General features: G+C 41.2%; 1 protein-coding gene across 16 annotated transcripts in view; it reads right to left on the reverse strand.

Annotated features, from left to right (window-relative positions):
- The window catches only part of CEP162 (centrosomal protein 162), a 78,723-nt gene that overhangs the window by 4,366 nt on the left and 58,508 nt on the right, over positions 1-15,849 (reverse strand). For 8 of the 16 annotated variants that reach the window (XM_065588157.1, XM_065588153.1, XM_065588159.1 and 5 more), the window contains 6 exons: positions 13,575-13,802; positions 11,428-12,086; positions 10,509-10,650; positions 9,786-9,884; positions 2,134-2,304; positions 1,260-1,394 (listed from right to left, as the gene is read on the reverse strand). In XM_065588157.1, the coding sequence (XP_065444229.1) occupies positions 1,260-1,394; positions 2,134-2,304; positions 9,786-9,884; positions 10,509-10,650; positions 11,428-12,086; positions 13,575-13,802 (1,434 nt within the window). Of the gene's footprint in view, positions 1-1,259; positions 1,395-2,133; positions 2,305-7,803; positions 7,983-9,774; positions 9,885-10,508; positions 10,651-11,427; positions 12,087-13,574; positions 13,803-15,849 lie in introns of those variants that run through there. The other 8 variants (XM_008165521.4, XM_024102974.3, XM_065588160.1 and 5 more) reach the window with 7 other exon arrangements.

A 15,849-nucleotide genomic window follows, 5' to 3' on the forward strand; every position in this document is an offset into this window, starting at 1 on the left:
GACCTGGAGCGAGGGAAGGACCCCCCGCCGCCGAAGTGCCACCGAAGACCCGGATTGCCACCGGGTATTCGAATCGGGCCCCGCAGTTCCTAAAGCTGGCCCTGAGGTACACTTCAACTTTGCCTTCTCCATTTACCAAAAAAAATATTCCCCAAACCAAACCACTTCATTACACATGTAATCTTCTCCCTGGGAGAGCATATGAGAAAGAATGAACCACATGTGACAGATACTAATCACACTGCTTAATGCACTATTGAAAAGCACTAAGATGCGAAAGTGATGAGGGAAATAAAAGAACCTATACAGAACAAAGTAGAAGTAATTCTTTGGATACAAAATGATCCTTATAAAGTTTACTAAGAACACAGAGGCTAGATCCATCTGTAAAATGAGGTACAGGAATCACTGAGAAATTACTTTACCTAATTGAAATTATATATGGCTGTATGTTAGGTTTTAAAAAGAAACCTTAATTCAGGTACAAGTGGTCTGGAAGTGTTTATGCTTTGACTTCATTGGCAGTTCCTTACTACCTTGCTATCTAGGGCATAGAGCCAAATTCTTTTTTGGTGTAACTCAAAAAAATAAACAATCTGACTCAATATTTACTGCAAGGATTTTTTTGTTTGTATAGTAAAAGAAAAGCAACACTATAAGAAGGAAAAAGCTCCAACTCACCAAACCACCACTGGATAATACAATTGTATAATATTTTTAATTACTACCTTTATCCCAAATCCACAAAAAAAGCTAAAGAAAGTCTATAGGCATTTTTTATGAAAGTACAAGGAGCATATGGGAAATAATTTTGCAAGTTTTTTCTGTCTGTGTAATGTTTAGAAATTGAGCAAACATCTTATGTTGTTGAGCTCTATTTGGGATCTCAGACTCAACTCAGTCAATATTAAGTCGAGCCTAGTCTATAAACACACCGATCCTCATTTTCTAAACCTAGCGTTCCTGTTTGTGCCCATATATGGCAATTTGGCACCTACAACTGTTGTCACTTTGGATTTCTAAGTATTTCATTTGAGATCCAATGTACAAGTTACTTTAATTGCCCCTGTAAATAACTGTGGGTGCAGGATTGCATGCACATTTACATGTACCAGCGGACACAAAAAAGGACAACGACTTTGGTTTATCATGTCATCTGTCAAAATGTATTTATTTGATCCCTGCAGTATGGTCTGCAATAATTTGTACAAATGCTGTCAAAATACATAGGAGATAAGTACAGAGATGCTCTATTTTACCTGCTGAAGTTCTTGTTCTCTTTGTGCGTGTCGGATCTCCATATACTTGATTTTCCTTTCTAGACACAAGAAGTGTTTCATCTCAGGACTTTGCCTCTCTTTAGCCTCTCTCAGTTCTTCCAACAATTTTGCCATCTAAAATTTGAGGTATTATTTGTTACTTGTAATGAAGTAGTGCCAACTTTACTAAGTGTTGTATAAACAAACAGGATTTCCCATCAAAATGCCTTTACATTTTCTTTCACAGTATTTTAAATGTTAGCCCACTGTTTTAATCCAAGCTTATTTTAGAGCCCGAAGGTTCTTGCCTCTTATTACTTTCCTCTATGCTGCAGAAGCCTAATCTCTAGTAGAATCAGACGATTAGGGTTGGAAGAGACCTCAGGGGGTCATCTAGTCCAACCCCCTGCTCAAAGTAGGACCAATCCCAACTAAATCATCCCAGGCAGGGCTTTGTCAAGCTGGGCCTTAAAAACCTCTAAGGATGGAGATTCCACCACCTCCCTAGGTAACCCATTCCAGTGCTTCACCACCCTCCTAGTGAAATAGTTTTTCCTAATATCCAACCTAGACTTCCCCCACTGCAACTTGAGACCATTGCTTCTTGTTCTGTCATCTGCCACCACTGAAAACAACTGAGCTCCATCCTCTTTGGAACCCTGCTCCAGGTAGTTGAAGGCTGCTATCAAATCCCCCCTCATTCTTCTCTTCTGCAGACTAAATAAGCCCAGTTCCCTCAACCTCTCCTCATAAGTCATGTGCCCAGCCCCCTAATCATTTTCGTTGCCGTCCGTTGGACTCTCTCCAATTTATTCACACCCTTTCTCTAGTGTGGGGCCCAAAACTGGACGCAATACTCCAGATGTGGCCTTACCAGTGCCGAATAGAGGGGAATAATCACTTCCCTTGATCTGCTGTCAATGCTCCTACTAATGCAGCCCAATATGCCGTTAGCCTTCTTGGCAACAAGGGCACACTGTTGACTCATATCCAGCTTCTCGTCCATTGTAATCCTGAGGTCCTTTTTTGCAGAACTGCTGCTTAGCTACAAAAACAACAAGGAGTCTGGTGGCACCTTAAAGACTTAACAGATTTATTTGGGCATAAGCTTTCATGGGTAAAAACCTCACTTCTTCAGATGCATAGCGTGAAAGTTACAGATGCAGGCATTATATACTGACACATGGAGAGCAGAGGGTTACTTCGCAAGTGGAGAACCAGTGTTGACAGGGCCAATTCAATCAGGGTGGATGTAGTCCACTCCCAATAATAGATGAGGTGTCAATTCCAGGAGAGGAAAAGCTGCTTCTGTAATGAGCCAGCCACTCCCAGTCCCTACTCAAGCCCAGATTAATGGTGTTACATTTGCAAATGAATTTTAGTTCTGCTGTTTCTCTTGGGAGGCAGGCCAGTCCTCGCTTACAGACAACCCCCCAACCTGAAGCAAATACTCACCAGCAACTACATACCACACCACAGAAACACTAACCCAGGAACCAATCCCTGTAGCAAACCTCGTTGCCTACTCTGTCCCCATATCTACTCTGGCGACACCATCAGAGGACCCAACCACATCAGCCACACCATCAAGGGCTCATTCACCTGCACATCCACTAATGTTATATATGCCATCATGTGCCAGCAATGCCCCTCTGCCATGTACATTGGCCAAACCGGACAGTCCCTCCGCAAAAGAATAAATGGACACAAATCGGACCTCAGGAATGGTAACATACATAAGCCAGTAAGTGAACACTTCAAATCTCCCTGGTCATTCTATTACAGATTTAAAAGTCACTATCATTGAACAAAAAAACTTCAGAAACGGACTTCAAAGAGAAACAGCAGAACTAAAATTCATTTGCAAATGTAACACCATTAATCTGGGCTTGAATAGGGACTGGGAGTGGCTGGCTCATTACAGAAGCAGCTTTTCCTCTCCTGGAATTGACACCTCATCTATTATTGGGAGTGGACTACATCCACCCTGATTGAATTAGCCCTGTCAACACTGGTTCTCCACTTGCGAAGTAACTCCCTGCTCTCCATGTTTTAGTATATAATGCCTGCATCTGTAACTTTCACTCTATGCATCTGAAGAAGTGAGGTTTTTACCCATGAAAGCTTATGCCCAAATAAATCTGTTAAGTCTTTAAGGTGCCACCAGACTCCTTGTTGTTTTTGTAGATACAGACTAACACGGCTACCCCCTGATACTTGCTGCTTAGCTAGTCAGTCAGTCCCCAGCCAGTACCAGTGCATGGGATTCTTCCATCCTAAGTCCAGGACTGTGCACTTGTCCTTGCTGAACCTCATCAGATTTCTTTTGGCCCAATCCTCCAATTTGTCTAGGTCACTCTGGATCCTATCCCTACCCTCCAGCATATTTACCTCTCCCCCCAGTTTAGTGTCATCCGTGAACTTGCTGAGGGTGCAATCCATCCCATCATCCATATCATTAATGAAGACTTTGAACAAAACCGGCCCCAGGATCGACCCCTAGGGCACTCCGCTTGATACCGACTGCCAACTAGACATCAAGTCGTTGATCACAACCCGTGGAGCTGGATGATATAGCCAGCTTTCTATCCACCTTATAGTCCATTCATCCAATCCATATTTTTTTAACTTGCTGGCAAGAATACTGTGGGAGACTGTATCAAAAGCTTTGATAAAGTCAAGGTACCGTATATACTTGTTCATTAGCCCGTTCGTTTATAAGCCGACCCCCCCCAGATGGTTAGGTAAAAATAGAAAAAACTGTATGAGCCTTTCATAAGCCGACCCTATATTTCAGGGGTTGTCAAACTTTGGCTCCCGGCCCGTTAGGGTAAGCCGCTGGCGGGTTGGGATGTTTTGTTTACCTGGAGCGTCTGCAGGCATGGAGCCCCTCAGGTCCCAGTGTCCGCGGTTTGCTGTTCCCAGCCAATGGGAGCTGCGGGAAGCGGTGCGGGCCCAGGGATGTGCTGGCCGCCGCTTCCCCCATTGGCCTGGAGTGGCGAACTGTGGCCAGTGGGAGCCTATATCGGCCAAACCTTCGGACACAGCAGGTAAACAAACTGGCGTGGCCTGCCAGGGGGCTTACCCTGAGGCCGCAGGCCAAAGGTTGCCGATCCCTGATTTAGAAGAAGCTATATAGCAGGGGTGGCCAAACTTACTGACCCTCTGAGCCACATATTACAACCTTAAGAAATTCGATAGCAAGGGCACACCTGCTGGAGATCGGGGCTTCTGCCCTGCAGGGTGTGCTTGCTTGGGCTCTGGGCTTCAGCCTTGTGGGAGATGCCTGCCGAGACTCAAGACTTCAGCCCCGCTCCTGCTAAAGCCCTGAGCTCTAGAAGATGCACCTTGTGGGACTGAAGCCCCGGGGCCCCCCTACCCATTAGTCAGAAGCCTCTAGCCCCACTACCCTGCCACAGGGCACAAGCCCTGAGCTCTTCCCCCTTGACCAGTCTGGTAGGCGGAAAATGGGGGGAAGTGTGAGGGGCTCCGCGAGCTGCACTTTAACTGTAAAAGAGCCGCATGTAGCTCATGAGCCACAGTTTGGCTACCCCATATAGGTTACTTTTTAAGTGGTACTGCAGTTCGATACATCTTCGTTCTTCCAGCAGCTATCTACTTGTGGATTTCAAAAAGGTTCCATCAGAACTTTCTAGAGACCTTAATTTCTCAATGTTGTTTTCCTGAAATCAAATACCAAGTATTGCTGTATTCTGAGAGTCCCCACTCACCCCCCATTCTTTACTATTCTGAATTCAAAATAGCCTGAGATGACCAGTTCCAAATACCAATATGTTCACATCCTCATGCAGTACCATGTAGAAGCAGATCCAAAGATAGGGCATCTTCTGGTTAAAGTCTCCAATTTTTAAGTCAAAGTTGTCTTCTAGTGAAGCTAGGAATCTATTTAACAGATTGGCGTAGTTAATGCAGCATGGCTGTGCACAGCAATTCAGAGGCAGATTAGCATTCAAAATACCGGAATTACTTGGGGCTCTCCCAAAGTATCTATATCTTCATTTGAGGCACTGGTAGTTTAAATAGATGAAGCTCAACCCCATCCCTTTTAAGACTGCTAATAGTGATTCCCCTGTAATGACTAATCATATTTGCAACCCCCATTTGCTTTATTTTCCAGTTTAACTAAATTTGGATTCTAGGCATGAAATGGTTAAAAGTTATTTTACAGTAACATTAATAGTTATTACATAAACTGAACAAAAACATGGCAAGTGAAGTTTTACCTTGAAAAGTCGCAGTCTCACAATGATTTCCAATGCAAATTTCTCACTTTACAAATACAATTATGTTTTTTCTAACTGCCAGCCCTTCAAACTCAACCTGGAATCTGTAGTTCAAGTAGGAGTCCTTCCTTCTTACACATCACCACCAGTAATAAAAGGACACACTAGGAACAGATCTTTTGAGTGAGAAGGTGCTATTTTTTACATAGGCATTTTTCAGAGTAGAGCTGAACTTTAAGATGCACAGAAGATGAAGATTAAGCATCACTCGAGGGACATTTTAAAGTTGTGATAAAGCACAAGAACTCCTCTTGCTTGAGCACATACGGTTATAGAAAATGTGAAAGAAATACCAGCAAGGACAATGGGTAAGATTACTAAAATTTCAAAAGTTTAAAACCTTATAATGGAAAAAATAGATTTTATTTTAGCAATACTTCAATGGTACTTATGATTTTAGTGTTAGAGTGACAGAATTAGCAACGTTGTTCAAATGTACTATCCTCAGCAAAGCCTTCAATTGAAAAAAAAAGACAGAAAATTAATCATCATCATGATGGAGGATAGTTTTACAGGTTAGTTATACAGATGGTATAAAAAAAAAAAGATAACATAAGTGTGGGACAAATGATCCCTATGGAATAACAAAACAAATACACCTCTACCCCGATATAACACGACCCAATATAAGGCAGGTTCGCATACAACACGGTAAATCTCTGACACGCTGCTTTGAGCAGCGTGTTAAGCGTGCCGGGCCAGTCCGGGGCCGAGGGGTTGGATAAGGAGCAGAGGGTCTCGGGGGCGGTCAGGGGCTCCTCCCCCCCAGGGTTTGGGGGGCAGGAGCTGTGGGAGGGCACTTTTGGGGGCCCCACAGTCCCAGAGTGGCCCGGAGGGTTAGCGGGGGGCCGGGAGCAGCCCGCTCTGCTTCCCTCGCCCCAGCCCCAGCCGTGTTGCTCAGGGGAGGGCGGTTGGGGGAAAGGATTCCCCCCCGCACTCACCAGCAGCGGCGGAAGCAGAGCAGCCCAGCTCCAGTCCGCTCCACTCCGCCAGCTCCCAGCCACAGCGCTCCGTTTCCCGCCGCAGGTGAGTATGGGGGGGCATCCTTTCCCCAACCTCCCCGAACTCACTGGCGGCGGGAAGCGGAGCAGCTCCCAACTGTGGCGCTCCGCTTCCTGCTGCAGGTGAGTGCAGGACTTTTCCTCAGCCAGCCCCCAGCGACACGGCTGGGGCCGGGGCAAGGAAAGCGGAAAGAAATTAAAGCAGAGGTGTGATAATTGAATATCTGAAAACAGAAAAGGTTTGAAGGTTATAATATGGTCATATTTACCCTGTGAATAGAGGAACAGATAGAGATGCAGACGGAAGATTTATTTCTGCATTGGTAGTGAGATGTACCAGACTCACGCGTCACAAACATTTTAGGACCGTGGCTCCCTTACAGAATAAGTTTCAAATGCAATCGATGTCTATAGATCCATGTTCAACTCCAGGAACATATTCATCAAAAGAGGAATACAATCCAGACAAATGATCTTTGATAGTATTTTGATCACTTTCACTCTTCTCTTTTAAGAAATCTGGTTTCACTGGAAACAACTCGGTAACTCTCTTTTCAGTGTGACATCTCCAAAGACAAAGCTTCTTCATGAATTCCCTGATTTTCTCTTTCGTATCTAGTACATTTGTCTTCCTACCTTACCAGTTCAAGTTCAGTGCATTCAATTTGCCAAATATGCCTACCACATAAGTTAATATAATCAAGAAGTCCACATTACACACACAATCTGCAAAGTCTGTTTTCCAGAGGAGTAAAATTCTGATTTTGTCTTGCAATTTAAAGACATGTTGTAAAACTTTCATACATGACAACACCCAGTCTTCACTGTGAAACAAAAGCTGAGAGTAGTCAGAGCCCATCATTTCACACATTGTACTAAAACCATGTGTGTTCACTACCCAGAATTTTATAAAATTAACAATTTTAACAACAACATTGAGGGCCTTGTGTACTTAAGATTGCAACTTCTTCAATACCAAAAGCTTATGATGACTCATACAGCTTGTCCAAATTGCTGCTAGTACCACTTTTTAAACTCATGTTGCAACCACACTATTCTATCCTGTCACGGCTGCTGCCTCATCAATGTACAGCCCTACATATGTAGCCCACTTAGGACCTTCTGGAATTAGAAAGATCTTGCCAATCGTGTGTGATTGTTTGCATTTTGCAATTTGCACAGCCTCACCATAAGATGTTTCTAAGGCTTTTTGAGGAACAGTTGCTTCTTTAGACATGACTTTTTGTTTGGCACTTTAATTCTGTTGGTTTCTGAAGGAAAACAAGTCGTAGTTCTCATTTACAAATTCCAGGTGTTTGGTTGCTAAATGTCTCTGTAGTTTCCCTGGCCTCACACTTTCATTCATTAATGCATGAAAACAAACATCACATTGTGGCTGTGGACTTTCTACAGTAATACTGAGACACAAAAACCAAAACATTATGTAATTATCATTGTATTGTCTACTTTTCATCCATTTCTGTTTAACTTTATTAAAATCATGATCTTCAGCCAAACATTTGCTACATGTAGGTTTAGAACTTGGTAAAAATCATTCCAAGTACTAGAGACCACAGTGAAATGGACAAGCATTATGTAAGTTAAATTTTCTGTGGCATGTTCTGCTTCCTTGCTCACATAAATACCTGGCCTGTCCCAACCAATTAAAATTCACAGTTCTCCTTGAGATAAAGAGCAATTATTAAAAACTTAAATTCTAACCAACTTAATTTACCAAGATCTAAAGTGGACGTGGAATCAGTCATCTGTTCGCTCTGCAACAAAATATGGACGGAGGAGAAAGTACCAGAAGAATGGACCCTTGGTGGTATAATCAAGTTACCAAAGAAAGGTGATCTAAACAATTGTTCAAATTGGAGGGGAGTAACACTTCTATCGGTCACAGGAAAAGTATTAGCAGCAGTCCCCCTGAGAGAACGAAAGGAAAGATGGATACCATCCTACATGAACAACAATCTGGATTTAGACAAGGGAGATCGTGCACAGATGCTATTTTCACCTGAGACGGATTACTGAGAACACAACTGAATTCCAAGGCAGTCTTGCCATCAATTCTGTGGACTTTCAAAAGGCATTCGATAGTGTAAATAGAGAAACAATGTGGAAAATTGTGGAACAATATGGAATTCCAACAAAATTAATTATTATGAAGGCATTCTACGCCAATTCAAAATGCTGCCTTAAAATTGAAAATGGATTGAGTAAACTATTCAGCATCAAGGCAGATGTAAGGCAGGGGTGCGTCCTGTCTCCTTTTTTGTTTATGCTAGTCATTGACTATGGATTAAAACAATGCGACAGTGATACATATGGCCTAAAATGGAACAATTCAAGGCTATCTGATCTAGACTTTGCTGACGACATTGTTCTCATCAATGAAGATGCCAACGGACTACAAAAATGCACAAACCAAGTAAATGAGGTAATGGAGAAAATGGGTTTGAGATACAATGCAAAGAAGAGAAACTGGAGAAGGTGGACAATTTTACATATCAGCCAAGATGGTACTAGTTCCAAGGAAATAAGAAGAAGAATCGGGAAGGCAAACGCTGCATTTGGAAGACTTGAAAACATCTGGCAACTCAAAACATCTCACTCAAGACAAAACTGAATGCGTACAAAGCAATTGTTATTGCCATCACAACATATAGCAGTGAGACATGGCAACTTACCAAGAAAGATATGCAAAAGCTGGATATATTTAATCACAAATGTCTGAGAAGAATATTGGGAATAACATAGATATAGGAAGACAAATGAAGAAGTCAGAAAAATTACTTGCCAGGGCGCCCTCTCACAAATAATCTACAAAAGAAGACTTCAGTAGCTGGGACATGTGCTGAGAATGGAAAAAGAATGCATACCAAATACCGGCCTTGAATGGAAGTCAGAAAGAGAGGAAGACCATGAATAACATGGAAACGAACAGTTGTGAACGACATCAAGCACCTCAATATGAAATGGGAAGATTTGGAGAGAAGGGCAGTTGACAGGCAAGATGGCAAATGTGGGTAGCCCAATGTGCAGAAAAGCACGGAATGGACTAAGGTCTAAGGTAAGGAAAGTGGTCACAAGCTTGGATTTTTGCAGGTTGTTTTCATTTTATATTATTGGAACTTTTTAAAAATAAAACAAAGATTTCTTGCTTTATAATCAGATAGCTTAAAATTGAACAAAATCACAACAAACCTTTCATTTACCTCTTTTTGCAAGATTTCTTCTCGCGTTTGTGAAACTGCAAGGGCCTCCTGATCTCTGTGCAGCTCATTAACTTGCTCTTGTAGATGTTTTATTAAGATCTAAGGAAATATTTTAAATATTCCTCATTAACACTGACAGATTTTAAAACCTTCAAAGTAATACATAAAATCAATTCTTGAATCTTAGAATTAAAATATATGAAAGCATTTCTTGAATCTTATTAATAGTAATTGTATTGTACATTATACTAGACAAAAGCCAATACTGATGCAGTTAATTGGTCGTGTACTGGATTTGAATTTAAAATATTTCCATCATATCATATCTTTATGCCCCGTATATTCTCTCTACATTTTTATTATGTAATATACACCTCTACCTCGATATAACGCTGTCCTCGAGAGCCAAAAAATCTTACCACGTTATAGGTGAAACCGCGTTATATCAAACTTGCTTTGATCCACCGGAGTGCGCAACCCCGCCCCCCCCAGAGCACTGCTTTACCGCGTTACATCCGAATTCGTGTTATATCGGGTCGCATTATATCGGGGTAGAGGTGTACATATATTATTTGTTGAGAAAGTCCCATTTCTGAAAGAATATGACCTATTTTAAAAATATTTAATTTCTAAATCACCACAAATTTTGCCCATTTTCTGTTAAAATCATAGTTAACTCTTAACATTCATTAGGATCATAGGTGTATAACTGTTTTATTTTACTTCTTGTCTTGAAATTTTGCTATTTAGTTCAGCTACTTTAGAAGCAGAATGTTCCACTGCATGCTGACAAAGAATTTTCTCTACTTCTCTCTGATGAGATGCTCTTAGAGCTGCAATGTATTCTGCTGTATCGTCCTTTGTCCTGTAAAAGAAAGCTATGCTTATAGCTGTTCCCCAAAATTGCACCAACATAATTATATATGCTTATACATTTAAAATAATTAAATTATAGGCCCCATAACTTCAAAATTGCACACACTTCATTTCTTAGAAGTTGCAAAGATGCTATATGCAAACACCATGTGTGTGCAATTACTCCAACTGCACCCACAATTTTGGTAACTGTGTACGAAATTATGCATGTGTCTAATTTTGAAGATTTGGGCCATAAATATTAGTATTACACTATTAGATGAAAAGACAAAGGCATCCAAGCTGCAACAATTTATATTAAATAACCTTGTTCTTACTCAAAGCCATGACAAATTCTAGATTTGTTAAAATGCACTCATCTGGACCTGCCTGAGGGCTTAATAGCAGTGATATACTACATAAAAGACCTAAGTCCTCTTCTCAGCGTATTGTTCCTAAATGAGGGTAAGGACTTATGGAAGTGATTGCCTCACATTCTCGTCCATTCAAAAGCATCAATTTTATCCAGTCATCTATGACCAGAAAGATGCCAATTAGTGCCAATTTAGGTGGCAATTTTTGTGACATGTACACACTTGACTATGAATGTGTGTACAGAAACCACCAACTAAGTTAGATGGTAGCATGAGAAGGTAGCAGCTTTTAGGTCATTACTAATGTGATCTGGATTCATACATGTGATCTATTTGTCAAAAGGCACTGTATCATTACTGATCTCCCGCCAAGACTCCAATGTTTTAATAAATGCATGAAATGACTGTTTTACCTTCGTATGTTACTTTCAGAATGAGCCAGTGCTGCTTGAGACTTCACTCTCTGCTGGCTCATTTCTAGAGACAGTCTTTCTAGCTCATCTTTTAACCTGGCATTTTCTTGCAGAACTTCTGAAATATGGGAATCGGCAAAGTTATGTGGCTGGTATATTTTATCATCAAGAGTGTCTGGGAAGGGTTCACTGGTGCTGGCATTCCTTTTACTTGTTGCTAAAATATCCTTTTTCAAAATTTCTGTAGACTTCTCCTTATCACTTGAGTTATGATTTGACAACATCGTCGTCCTCTCTTTTTGAAGTCTCTCCACAGTTTTTGTTAGGTCTTGTATCTCTCTACTTTTGGTGATTAATTCTTGATTTAGTCTTACCAACCTGGCTTTAGCATGAGCTTGTTCCACTTGGTATTCTATCGTTTGTAAGTCTTCATCATCTCTTTCACATTTTTTGAGTTTTAACTGGGAGTTTTGATTTTTAAGATTTTCAATTTCTGTTTGAAGATTTTTTACTGTGATCTGATGGTTCTCCTTTAGACTACGAAGTTCTTGCTCAATTGCTGTAAAGCTGGCTTTGCTGTCATGCAGTTTTTGTGGTTCATTCATCAATTTATAGGCAAGGAGTTCTTCAAGCTCTACAAGTCTTTGCTCATACTGAAGCTGGAAAAAAAAGAGCAATTTACAGAGTTGCACATCTATTACTCCCTCTTTTTTGTATAAATTAAGGGATTAAGCACCTTATGTAAATGTTTAACACATTATATACAACAAAACCAGCAATATTTACAATACTATGAATTAGGTAGTTCAGAAAGCAGCCTCTTGAATGCAATAACTTATTAAGACTACCTGCAACAAAAAAGCACAGTATATCAGCAAACTAAGGAACTATTCTTAGTAAAGCTAGATGGGCACCTTATAACAGTCAGAAAGAGAATAAATAATTAAAGCCAATTATTGGGAAAATGAGTGTTTCCCATTGTATTATTGTGCTGGATTATTCTATTCAGCTATCAGTCTGAACAGACAAATTAACATTCCATTCTCAGTTTAACATTAAGAGCACGTTGGCTCACTAAGAAATTCAGAGTGTTTCATATTTTTGTTAAACATAGCATTTCAACTGTTGCAAAGTGGAAATTAGCATCATGGACCAGAATGTACAAATAGAACAAAACAGATGGTCCCTGCCATCTGGGTGTATATGGGGCAATCAAGATAATTAAACCCTGGTCTCTTTTGAGCTCTGTCAGGACATTCTGTTCCAGAGGTACTAGTAGATAGATACATAAGGAAGCTTCCTCGCAATTGGATGGAGAAGGCAAACCTTAGCAATGTATCTTCTTCTCCTGGTGTCATGAGCAGAAGACTGGTAATTTCTCATTCAAGTGAGTGCCAGGGTTTACTTAAAAGGGGCCTATCTCCAACTGATTCAGTCTTTCCAAGATCATGTTCTCCTTCCCTTCTACGTAAGCAGCGACCAAAACTGGTCTTGTGGGACAAAGCCCACTGCCATACTGACAGGACTTCCAAACACAGGATTTCAGATCTGGTGCCAAGATCCTGGCAGAAGTATATGTTTTCCTGGGCAATGGCAACTTAGCACCTACTTGTCATGCTGCAGATCAGAGCCCAGGACAATTTCTGCAGGAATCTCCAGTCCACAAACCCCCAACATAACAATTGTGTTTCCTGGACATCCATGAAGAAAAAAGTGGGGGGCACGGGTTCCAGCTCAACATGCAGAAAAGACTGCAATTTGTAAGTGGACTATGCTGTTGCAGCCTGCATTTATTTCGCTTGTGTGTGCAGCTCAGTATGTGTGCACCTCCTCTCTGTATCCTGTAGGACCAAGTCCCCTTCCTCTATTTATGAAAGGTTTTTTAAGAAGACCCAAGCAATCTCTCCTGAAAGTTTAATTCCTCCTCTGTCAGTTTCAAAATGCTTTTACGTGACTATATTTAAATGCCCAAAGCTTTGAAATTTCTGCCCCCAAAATCTTTTTCAATATTCTTCTCCCCAAACGTTATGCTACTACCTTAGAGACAGATACCCTTACATTCAGTAGAACCTCTCTTCACTACTTGTGGAATAAGCTGCAACTCAACATGCATAAGGGCCTGATGCTGATAGCCTTAAGTTAGTTACCTTTATTTTTTGAAACTGTTGTTCCATAGCACGTAGACTTTTTTTAGCTTCATCATCTTTACCCTCAAGTTCTGTTTCTAACTTTTTTATTCTTCTTTCCAGGAAATCAATTGTATTGGATTTAGCTGAAATGTCACCACCTCCCTCAGATGCTGCAGCAGCAGCATATATCAAAGCAGGCAAAGAATTTGGATGCCTTCTTTTTAGAATTGTTTCCATTTCTTTAATCTGTCAAAAAAACCAAAACTCGTTAAATAGAGATTTGATTAAAAAAAATTGTGATTTTCCCTGTCAATAAGAACATAAGAATGGCCATAGTAGAACAGACCCATGGTCTATCTTGCCCGAGTATCTTCCAACAATGGCCAGTGCCAGATGCTTCAGAGGGAATGAACAGAAAGGTACAATTATTGAGTGATCCATCCCCTGTCATCCAGTCCCAGTTTAGGTGCACTCAGAGCATGGGGTTGCATCCCTGACCACGTTGGCTAATAGTTATTGATGGCCCTATTCTCCATGAATTTAGCTAATTCTTTTTTGAACCCAGTAATACATTTGGCCTTCACAACATCCCTTGGTAACTAGCCCCACAGGTTGACTTTGCACTGTGTGAAGAAGTACTTCCTTATATTTGTTTTAAACCTGCTGCCTATTAATTTCGTTGGGTGTCCCTCTGGTTCTTGTATTACGTGAGGAGGTAAATAGCACTTCCTTGTTCACTTTCTCCACATCACTCATGATTTTATAAACCTCTATCATATCCCACTTTTTAAATCTCTCTTTGCATGGAGGCTGTTCTATACCATTTTTGTTGCCCTTCTTTATACTTTTTCCAGTACTAATATCTTTTTTGATGAGGCATCCAGAACTGCAAGCAGTATTCGACTAGTGGGTGTACCATGGATTTCTATATTATATATTTTCTGTCTTTTTATCTATCCCTTTTTTAATGGTTTCTAAGAGGAAGTTTCTTACCTGTGACTGGAGGTTCTTTGAGATGTGTGGTCCCTATCTGAAGTCCACTGAGGGTTATACGCATGTGCCATGTGTCTGGAGATTTTGAAAGTAGTAGTGTCTGTTGGTCCACGTGTGCATGCTTGCTGCACGTCATGGATTCATGTGAGGCAAGTAAGGGTGGGGCGGATCAGCCGCGCCCTCAGTTCCTTCACCACCACAAATCAAATAGATCTGCAGTAAACGGGAAGGAGGGTGGGACTGCAATACAAATAGGGACCACATATCTTGAAGCAACTCCAATTACAGGTAAGAAGCCTCCTCCTGTTCTTCTTTGAGTGATGATACCTATTGTATTCCACTGAGGGTAATTAACATGCAGTACCTAGTTAGGAGAAGGGTGCGAAGAAGATGATGGAACTGTGCAATACTGGATGTGACTTCCAATTCAGTAGGATTTGATTTCCAACTTTTAAAGGATGTCTTTTTGTATCTAACTGCCTCTTTTACTCTGTTTAGCCATGGTGGCATTTTTTGGTCCTCTTACTGTTTTTTTTAAATTTGAGGTATACATTTAGTTTGAGCCTCTGTTATGGTGTTTTTAAAAAAGTTTCCTCGCTGCTTGCAGGCATTTCAATCTTGTGACTTCCTTTTAATTTCCATTTAACTAGCTTCCTCATTTTTGCGTAGTTTCCCTTTTTGAAGTTAAATGCTACTGTGGTGGGTTTCTTTGGTATTCTCCACCTTACAAGGATGTTAAATTTAATTACATTATGGTTGCTATTACTATGTAGTTCAGCTAGATTCACCTCTTGGACCAGATCAGGTGTGCCACTACGGACTAAAACAAGGATTTCCTCTCCCTTTGGGGATTCCAGGACTAGTGGCTCCAGGAACCCATGAGTTTGAACTTCTATTGTAATAAGACTCTGCCCGCAACTCCTCCTTGGGTGTTTACTAACATGAATATTTAGACCCCCAGAGACAGTGAAACTTCCCTACCTCCCTCAGGCTAGGTCTATACTACCCGCCTGAATCGGCGGGTAGAAATCGACCTCTCGGGGATCGATTTATCGCGTCCCGTTGGGACGCGACAATCGATCCCCGAATCGGCGCTCTAACTCCACCAGCGGAGGTGGTAGTAAGCGCCGCCGACAAAAAGCCGCAGAAGTCGATTTTGCCGCCGTCCTCACAACGGGGTAAGTCGGCTGCGATACGTCGAATTCAGCTACGCTATTCACGTAGCTGAATTTGCGTATCTTAAATCGACTCCCCCCTGTAGTGTAGATGTACCCTCAGAGTCTAACAAAAATGAATAGTC

The sequence above is a fragment of the Chrysemys picta genome, chromosome 3 (assembly GCF_011386835.1).
Source record: "Chrysemys picta bellii isolate R12L10 chromosome 3, ASM1138683v2, whole genome shotgun sequence".
In the NCBI taxonomy this organism is placed as follows: Eukaryota; Metazoa; Chordata; order Testudines; family Emydidae; genus Chrysemys; species Chrysemys picta.